We start from the raw sequence: 9776 nt of genomic DNA on the forward strand, positions 1-9776 counted from the left end.
GGTAACAGCTGGCTGGCAGACCATAGCTGAGACGGCCGCAATCCACTCTCACAGCTGCTGCCCCGCACTCACCCTCCAGTGAGGTTCCCATGCACTTTTCTTAGACGTCACGTTCTCCTGAAATAAAACCTGAATGGAATTGCATCACATAAAGCAAAGAAAGGAGACTGCAGTGGTTGGGGTGTGGGGAGAGGAGATAGCCCCCCTCAGACACCCCAGTGCCCACCCACTCCCCAGACCTCACCATTGCCCCTAGGGATCCTCCGCATGTGCTGTACAGGACAGGGACATGGACCACCCGCTCCCAGCCGGGTGCCCAAGCATCGGCTGCAGGGCTGGATTCTAACCGAGGTCTGACCGGTCCAGCTCCCTCTCTCTAAGCAAGGCTCTCGTAGGCCCTGGCCCATGTGTAACTCAGAGGAGCCAGCGTGGAGTTTCTCTGGGCTGTGTGTGTGTGTGTGTTGACAGAGGCAGAGCTCACAGGTGGTGACAGGAGAGATGTATTTTTTATAACAATGAATATTTAATTTACACATCACAGATGACAAAGACTCTCTGAAGAGCCATCTGAGGGGGATGCGGGAGCGGCTGCTCACCCGAAAGGGCACTCGAGCCCACTTCCATGTGGCTCACTGCCTGCCTCAACTTTTTTTTCCTGATTATTGAAATAGATATGCACGTTGTAGAAAACTTAGATGACACAGAAAAATAAAAGGACTGCTCCAGTCGCTAGTGTAGATGTTCAGACACACCTTTCCAGCCTTTTTTCTGTGCATTTCCCATTGGCAGATGAGGGAGAGTGCAATATAATTGCCATTCTGCACTCTGGTTTTTAGGTTTTCCTTTATAAACATTACTAGTGACCTGGTGCATGGATTCGTGCACATTGAAAGGAAATTAATTGGAAGGTGGCCGGTGGGGCGGGACTGGGCATGATGGGCCAGACACACCCTGGAGCCAACCTCCTGCGGTCCCTCCCCGGCCGGTGCACCTGGGGCAGTGTCTGCAGAGTGAGCGGAGTCCCTCCAGCAGGTCGGGTCCCTTGGCCCGGCCTGTGGGGATGGGGCCGAAACTGGCAGTCTGACATCCCCCGGGGGGTCCCGGAGTGCGAGAGGGCACTCTGCAAAGTTGCTGTCACTCCGCAGCTCCTGCGTTGAGTGTCTGGCCCCTGGTGGTCAGTGCCTGTCATAGCTACCAGCCAGTTGGCCAGTTGCTTAGGCTTTTATATATATAGATAGTTACTGGGAGGTTAGCATTCAGCCAACAGGGCCATCATTCACTTCACCAGCTTCCTGTTGCTGTAAGTCTAGGTTGTTTCATGTTTTAATATCACAAACGTGGCAGTGATGGGCACTGTGGGCAATCTTGGCCATGTTTAGGGTTATCTAGATGGCAGTGGGATTGTCAGGTCAGAGGTGACTGGATCGTGTGTTTAAGGCTCTTGACATGTGTGGCAAACCCACAGTTTCTTTTCTGTTTGGGACCAGCTCCCTTGCCTCGGAGGCCCGCCTGCTCCCCTGCCACCAGCTTCACTGGCCCGTGGGGGCTGCTGACTGGGTCACATGGTGGAACCCACTGAGCTCCTGGAAGCCTCCACCCACGGCTGCAGCGGAGGCCAGGCCAGGCCTGCCCCACCCTGTGGAGTCCTGGGGGTGCCTCCTAACTGTTCTCTTCTCTTGTCTTCCTCTGCCCCAGCTTGGTAAAGCCCTTGCAACACTATGCGGTCTTCCTGTCCGAGGACTCCTCTGACGATGAAAGCCAGCGGGAAGAGGGCCCGAGCCCTGGCTTCACCGAGAGCTTTTTCTTCTCCACTCCCTTTGAATGGTCTCTCCTTCCTTCTTCCCTTTCCCTGAGCTGGGCTGGGTGGCTCCCAGGGCCCTGGGGGAGGGGGCAGCCAGGGCTGCTTGCCCTTGTGTGGGGAGGGTGTCTAGAGCTGCTGCCTTCGGTGCCCCAGTGCCAACCTGCAGGGTGGATGCTACCTCCGGGTGTTCATTGTGCCAGCCCCACAGGGCGTGAAGCGAACGAGGTGACAAGAGGGATAGGGGTGTGAGGCGGTAGCATGGGTCCCCACTCCTTATACAGGGAAATGTGCTTGATTGTAAATGGAATGAATTGGTGGCCACAGTTAGCCCTGTGGTGATGCTCAAGGCCTTCATCTCAGCACATCTTGGAAAGCCACAGAGATGGGGGGTCAAGTTTAAAACAAGAAAAATTTATGGAATGTGTGTATTAATGCTGGCATGTCCAGACATTTTACTGATCCGTCTAATTTTAAAGTAATTTTATCGTTGTAATGTATAGCCTAAGCTTCATGCTGATTCCAGCTATCACCCAAAATTAAGCTTTTCTAGGCCCCTTCTTTGCCAGTTCTTGCCCCTCTGCCCACAGTTTTCCAGAGCTGGGACTGAGCAGTGGGATAGCATTTGTCAGTGTTTGTTAACAAGTTGTGGTGTTTTTCATGGGACCCTTTAAGGGAAGGAACTTGCCCTTTGCTGAAACCCAGCAGGCCCACATAACCCCAGGGAGTGAGTAGTTACAGTGTTTATAGAAGTGGGGATTCTTCCCCCCTCTCCCTGCTCCGGTGACTCCCCCTGAACATAGGTGACAACCCATAGCTCCGCTCCTGCCCCTGTGCCCCACCCCGGGGGTGGGAAGGAGGGTTCTGGCCTTTTCTGACACCAGCTCACCTGAGAGCACAGGCAGGCCGATCCCCTCCCTTGTCCTCACTTAGAAAGGGGTGGCCTACGCCAGTATCGCCCAAGCTTCACAGGCCACCTTTCCATACGGCATATCTTTTTCCTTAAAAAATTTTTGTTTAACTTTTTAAAATGGCCTTGTCCTAAGCAATAATATCTATCATACCATAGGCTTAATGTATCAGCTGTTATTTCTACTACTAACTAAGAGCCATTGGAATAAAATGTTCACCCAGGTACCACCTTAAAACCACCTTGCAGGTAAAGGCACTCTAGGTGACATCCGAGCAGAGTCCAGCAGGCCCATGTTCTCTTTAAACCAATTGGTGCCTTCAGTATTTATTATTTATTTAGTTATTTATTTAGGTGCCTTACATATTTAAATAATGGCTGTGTTCATTCCTTTAGCCAAGACCTATGAAAATATAGGCTTTTGTGCGTGTTTACAAAAGAACTGGGCCATCTTAAAACAAATGGGTTCTTTTAAATTAATACTATTTCCTTAAGTGTATGGAGCACACTGACTTTTCTCTGTCTCCTTCTTTGTGTTCAAACTTGGTTAAAGTGGCTTTAATTCCTTGTGCAGATGGCTTAGTCATTAAGCGAGGGACTTTTAAATTCTCTCCTACTTGGCTTTCATTTTTACCTCTTACAAAGGGCTGTGTGACGTAGGATAAGTTACTTAGCCTCTCTGAGCTTCAGCTTCCTCATCTATGAGATAGGGGTTTGAGTCTACTTCCTGGGCTGCTTGTGTTGTTTCAGCAAGATGGTACAGGTTCATGGAGTCCTTGCCAAGAGTCCAGGCTATTCACTGAGCCCCCTCCTTCCACTGTCCCCTGCTGGTTCCTGCAAGTGAGCCGTTGTCACCACCAGGTGGCCACCTTCCCCCACTTCACTGGAATCATGGGCGGTTTCTGGCTGAGCCAGAGGGCCCCCGCCTTCCCCAGCCTTATTGTTAGAAGTGGACACTGCTCTGGCCCGGGCTCCACTAGAGGTCAGGGTTTATCCAGCACCATCTCCACGTGCGCAGAGGTGCCCTGGGGTCAGGCTTGTGAGAAAGGAACCCTTTTCACTGAGGTTTTGGTGCATGAACGTACATGATGCTGTCAGCCTCTGTGTGCCACTGTGCACCAGGCACCGCTCCCCTAATGTCCACCACTGCCTGCAAGGGAGGTGCACTGTGGAATGGGGAAGCCATTGAGGCTCAGAGAGGTTAAGTGACTTGCCCAAGGCCCCACAGCAAGAGATGGCACTGTCCGAGCTGGAACCAAGGTCAGCACAAGATTCCCCCTGAGGATCATGGGGTGTGCTGGGCAGCTGCCCTAGGGAGTTTCCCCGACTTAGTTCCCAAAAGCTGTTCCCAAGACCTGCCTGCCAAAGCTTAGGCCTGCGTCTGCCTGCCTGCTCCCTTTCCAGTCGTGCCCTGTTCCTTAGGCTTTGTCTGAATGGCTTGTGAGTCCACCAGCCATTTATCTGTTGGGTCCTACGGTTTGGGAGGAACGAGGTGAGGCCCCCAGTGCCAGTTAGAGCCAAAGTGCTTTGCCCATGATCCCACAGCAACCAACAGAACTCAGATTTAGTCCCAGGTCTGTCGGAGTGCCACTGCCCAGACCGCTGCACTCAGGACCTCAGGACACTCCTGTGTCCAAGGCTCCTGGGTGGGATCCTCAAGACCTGGAAGTTCTTGGAGGTGGGCACTGCTTGCTCCTCCCACAGAGGCTCTGGGTGGGAGAATCCAGCCTGCTCTGCTCTTCCCAGGCCACAGCCATATCGGACACTCAAGGAGTCAGACAGTGCAGAAGGCGAGGCAGAGAGCCCAGAGCAGCAGGCGAGGGAACCCGTGGGCCCCGCCCCAGCTCCCCCGGACCGGGCGGCCAGCGTCGACCTCCTGGAAGACATCTTCAGCAGCCTGGACATGGAGGTGCCACTGCAGCCCCTGGGCCAGGCCAAGAGCTTGGAGGACCTTCGAACTCCCAAAGACCTGAGGGAACAGTCGGGGACCTTTGACTATCAGGTACGGTGGGGGCGGAGGCGGGGGCGGGCCTGCTGGGACTGGAGCTTTCACACCTGCCACAGGTCCCCCACGTGTCAGAGGGAGAAACTTTTCCAAGGCCCTCGGCCAATGCTCAGGGTCAGTCTCACTGCAAACCCTGCCAGGAGGGCCAGCGGCCACCCGCCCCTCAGTGATCACTAGGGAAGATGCTAAGCCTGATGGAAGTCGGCCCCACTGCCATCTGTGCACCAGACAGAGGTGGCCAGTGCCCCAGGCCGCTCTCCCCAGCACCCCACCAGGGAAGGCTCCCGGAGAGGCTCTGGATCAGAACTTCTGGGTCCTGGATTATTTGTGTGCAACCACTGGTCTTCCGCTGTGACCTGCACCCTGTCACATCTCCCCTTCGTGCCTGTTTCTTCACTGGCCTATGGGAGCTGCTGACTGGGTCACATGGTGGAACTCGCTGAGCTCCCGCGTATCCATAACTCATATGCGCCCCTCAGGCCAAGAGAAGGAAGGTGAGGCCAGGCCGTGGAGCTGGGGAGTGGTTGAGCGGTTGAGCGGGGCCTTGAGCCCAGTCCCATCCCCCCAGCCAGTGTGCCCTCACCCAGGCCCTAACCCTCACTCACCCTCCTGGGCTCACAGGTGACTGAAAGTGCCCACACGCTCTGAAAAGTAAAAAGGGCCCGACCAGGTGATGGTCAGTGAATGGAGCCATTTTTCCCAAAACTACTTGGCAACCCCAGCATAAAGGGACAAGGGGACCCTTCGCGCCGTGCAGAGCCTCTGGGCTTGGAGTCCAGCCTGTCCGGGGCTCTCTGCTGGTGACCGGGGCTGAGCCCCCAGCTGCTCTGAGTCCCAGGTGCCTAATCCCAGCCCCTGCCCAGCACACAGGAGGGGTGGGGTGGGGGTGTGCTGCCTTCCCGTCTGTCCCGTCAGCCTGTGGTCACTGCCTCCCCTTCCCTCCTGCAGAGGCTGGATCTGGGCAGGAGTGACCGGAGCCGCGGGATGCCGCTGGCCTTGAGGCTTGCTCACCCGTACAACAAGCTCTGGAGCCTGGGCCAGGACGACATGGCCATTTGCAGCAAGCCCCAGGCCCCCTCTCCTGAGAAGCCCTCAGCCCTGCTCGGGAACACCCCGGCCCTGCTTCACAGACCCCAGAACCGGGACAGCATCCTGGACCTCGGCGACAAGGAGGCGGCACCCACCCCTACTCCGGGCAGTATCACCATTCCCCGGCCCCAGGGCAGGAAGACCCCGGAGCTGGGCATCATGCCCCCGCCTCCCACTGCCCGCCCAGCCAAGCTCCCGGCTGCCGGTGCTGCCCTCGGTGACTTCTCCTCAGAGTGGCTGCAGGCGGAGCAGGACAGGCGCACAGCCCCGCTCCCCAGTGCTGCCCCCCAAGGCCCCACCAAACCGCTCCAGCCGCTCAGCCTGGCCCCAGGGTCTGTGGCCACTGGCAGTGATGCCCTGCTGGCCCTCCTGGACCCCCTTAGCACATCCTGGTCGGACAGTACCCTCCCACCAGGCCCTACAGCCCCAAATGTAGCTACCCCATTCACCCCCCAGTTCAGCTTCCCCCCCGCGGGGACCCCCACCGCATTTCCACAACCATCGCTCAACCCGTTTGTCCAATCTGTGCCAGCGGCACTGCCTGCCATGTCCCTGGTCTCCACGCCGGCCAGGCCTTTCGGGGCCCCTCCTGCTTCCCTGGGGCCAGCTTTTGCCCCCAGCCTCCTACTGTCCAGCTCTGGCTTCTGCCCCCCACATAGATCTCAGCCCAACCTGTCTGCCCTCTCTATGCCCAATCTCTTTGGCCAGATGCCCATGGGTGCCCACACCAGCCCCTTACAACCACTGGGTCCCCCAACAGTTGCCCCTTCAAGGATCCGAACGTTGCCCTTGGTCCGTTCAAGTGCCAGGGCTGCTGAGGCCAAGCAGGGGCTGGCCCTTAGGTCTGGAGACCCCCCACTCATTCCTCCAAGACCCGCCCAGGGCCTGGAGCCAGCACGGCAGCCCTCTGCTACTCAAGAGGCCAGAGACCCCTTTGAGGATTTGCTGTGGAAAACGAAGCAAGACGTGAGCCCGGCCCCGGCCCCAACCCCAGGCTCGGTGGAACAGCTTAGGAAGCAGTGGGAGACCTTCGAGTGAGCCAGGCACTGAGGCTGGGTGACCAAGCCCAGCAGGGCTGTGCGCCACCCCAGCTCCCAGGCCAGCGGCCCTGCTTCTCCTGCCGCTCCATTCCACCCAGGCTGTGCTGGTGAGGAGGGATGGGACCCTCTGCCTCCCCACCTCCCCTCCACATGCCCATCTGAGGTCTGGCCTTTGGAGAAAGGCACCAGTTCTGGCCCCCTGCCACCTCCTCTCCCCAGCACCCCTGTTGGGTTTTGCACTAGAAAGGTCAGCTGGGCCAGTGATTGCCCCAGGCCAGTCCTACCCACCTTCCCCCTGAAACCCTCCAGGCCCTCCTCCCCAGCCCTGTTCTGTCCTGCCTGGCCCGGCCCTGGACACCCCCCCACAACAGGCGCAGGTGTCAGTGTACCTGCAGCCGGAGTGTCTGCACGAGGCACATGGTTTGGAGTTTGAAGTAGGAGCTACTGGTGGGGCATTTCCAACCCTCTAGCAATACACACACTGGTTCTTTGTGAGTCTTCACCCCAAAGTTCAGCTGTTTCTGGCTTGGTTGAGAGTTGGGGGGTGAGGGATCCTTGAGATCCCTAGTAATAGCCAACCCCAGCCCCAGCCAGCCCTGTGTGGGCTGGCAACTCTGATTGGTAGACGGAAAAATAGCGACAGGTTAATCTGGATGCATCTGAAGCTGGAGTCAGGCCATTGCCGGCGCTCTCCCTTGATCCTTGTGGGTTCTCCTGGTCTTGTGTTTCTAATGGGGCTCAGCCTCTTGTCTTGGGCTGAGCAGAACTGAGCAGCAGGGACTGTTCCAACTGGAAGGCCAAGCTTGACCCAGGAGTCCAACTGCCCGGGGTCAGGAAGGGGCGGGCCCTGCGCCCTCCTCCAGGTCCTGGGGAGGGGACTAGCAGCCTGGAGGGAGGGCTGGAGCACCCGCCCTGCCCCCTCGAAATCTTGCCAGCAAAGAAATTCCTGAGGCCAATGTCACCAAAGCTAAAATGAAACGTTTTGTTATTGTTTTTCTTTTCCTTTTTACTTTATTGATTTAATGAATCTTGAAATTGACTAGTTTCAATAAACCAAGTTGAAATGTGACCCAAACATTTAAGAAAACAACCATCTGAGACATGCAGGAAATTGTGAGCATTTTGACCTGATTTCTCATTTCCTATTTGTGTTGGCCAGACCGTCTCAGAGGTATCTGATGGGGCAAGGAGGTCTCTGGAGGCCCCCAGAACCCCAGGGAGCCTTGTTGGTGACTGAGGGGCTGGGAGGCCACCCCTGGGTGGGTGAGGCCTGCCCTGAGGTTCGCTCTGATGAGGAGTGTGAAGAGCTGCTGGTCCCGCACACAGCTCCTCCTGGAGTCAGCCATGGCCCCTCAGGCAAGTCTTCTGTGAATCTCCCAGCCTCTTGGGAGAGGGTGGGAGAGGTGTCAGGTGGGGCTGTGGGTGCCGCCAGGACACTCAGGTGTTTCTGTAGATTCCAGTTCTGAACCCCGTTGGGGACAGGGCAGCCCACCTGGTGGGCGTATGAGTCAAGCCGTACTGGTGGCCCCAGGAGCGGAGCCCACCCCGTGATCTCTGGCTGCGCTGGGGCTGGTGGCTGCTCCTTGTTCCCATGAGCAAACCAAAGGAGGAAGTTCCTGTGAGCGTTCAAGAAAAGCTCCGTGGGGAGAAGGCTGGTACCCTGTGTCCTTGAGGAAGGGAGGGAGGGAGGGAGGCCTCAGCCACCTTCAGGACCCCTCCCGTGGAGGCGGTGGCCACCGGGCAGCCAGGGAAGCATCTGACCCTGGCCCACTCCCAAGCTTGTTCTCATTCGGGCCTCTGAAGCCTCTCCCTCCCAAGCAGGGCATCGGGTGTGCTGGTCCCAGGCCTGCTGGGTCCCGGAGTAGGGCTGCGGGTCACCTGTGCAGAGGGTGCCCAGGAAGGAACACGTTCAGGGGGCATCTGGAGGTCTCACTAGCGAGGGAACCTTGGCACCTGCAGCTCTGCCCTGTCATGTTGGTGTTGGAAAGGGAGATGCACCGAGTGGGCGAGAAGCACACCCTAATATCCCCTCCCCCGCCCCAGGCTGCCTGGAGAATAACGGTGCCTTAGGAGCAAAAGGAAACCATGGGGCTCCCCCCAAAAAAGAGTGGCCCAGATTTTATGTTGGGGTTCCACATAAAATATCTTAGGATCCGTAGGAACAAAGGTTGGCCAAATCCTAACCACAGCAGTGCTGTGGCTCAGTGGTTGGTACCAGAAGTGGCCGTGGCACGCTGGCACAGGAGGCACTGGCCTGGCACACAGGCAGGACGAAAGGGCTGTGAAGCCCTGCGGAGGCCAGGCACTCAGGCAGGTAGGTATCCCCCGGGGATCAGAGACCCCAGTGTGAGGGCACCACCGAAGAGAAGAGGGGAAGCAAAGTTCCTGCATGTGTGACTGCAAGACCAGCAGACACAGGCGGCGCCAGTACACCCGAGGGCCTCCCTCGAGTCCTCCCCTGGGCCCTCCCAGAAGCCTTTAGCGATTGGGCTGCAGGTGAAAGAGTGGTCCCCGCAGAAGAGCTGGGAACCCAGAGCTGCGGGGGGAGGGGCTGCTCCTTCATCCTCATCACCCCCAGGGAGGCCCTTTCTCCCCCCCCCCGCTCCCCCCCCCCCCCGGCTTTTCCTCAACTCCTGACACCTAAAAGGACTCCCAGACAGCCTTCACAGCAGACCCGAGTTCAGTGACTTCAAGTTCTTTCCCACTGTCATCCCCACTGATCCTCACAGCCCTGCCTGGGAGGGGGCGGGCTGCTCTCCCCTCTCCAGGTGACAGGCCCTGAGGAGGCTGCCTGGCCCAGACACCAGCAGCACCCCCGCCTCCGCTCCTCCTCTGCCCTGGCCGTGGTCTGTTCCTGCAGACAGGTCCTGAAGCAGCATTTGTTCAGGGAGCCAGGAGCACCTGGCCGCTGGCTGTGGCCTCCCCGATTCCCCA

General features: G+C 57.7%; 1 protein-coding gene across 6 annotated transcripts in view; it reads left to right on the forward strand.

The window, feature by feature from the left end:
- DENND1A (DENN domain containing 1A) overlaps window positions 1–7835 on the forward strand; it is a 465276-nt gene extending 457441 nt beyond the window's left edge. For 5 of the 6 annotated variants that reach the window (XM_036329707.1, XM_036329706.1, XM_036329704.1 and 2 more), the window contains 3 exons: window positions 1696–1824; window positions 4455–4710; window positions 5662–7835. In XM_036329707.1, coding sequence (XP_036185600.1) covers window positions 1696–1824; window positions 4455–4710; window positions 5662–6840 — 1564 coding nt within the window. In that variant the 3' untranslated portion in view covers window positions 6841–7835. The remainder of the gene's footprint in view (window positions 1–1695; window positions 1825–4454; window positions 4711–5661) is intronic. The other variant, XM_036329703.1, reaches the window with a different exon arrangement.
- Window positions 7836–9776: the final 1941 nt, after the last annotated feature.

Source organism: Myotis myotis, unplaced genomic scaffold, assembly GCF_014108235.1.
Source record: "Myotis myotis isolate mMyoMyo1 unplaced genomic scaffold, mMyoMyo1.p scaffold_m19_p_12, whole genome shotgun sequence".
Taxonomy (NCBI): Eukaryota; Metazoa; Chordata; class Mammalia; order Chiroptera; family Vespertilionidae; genus Myotis; species Myotis myotis.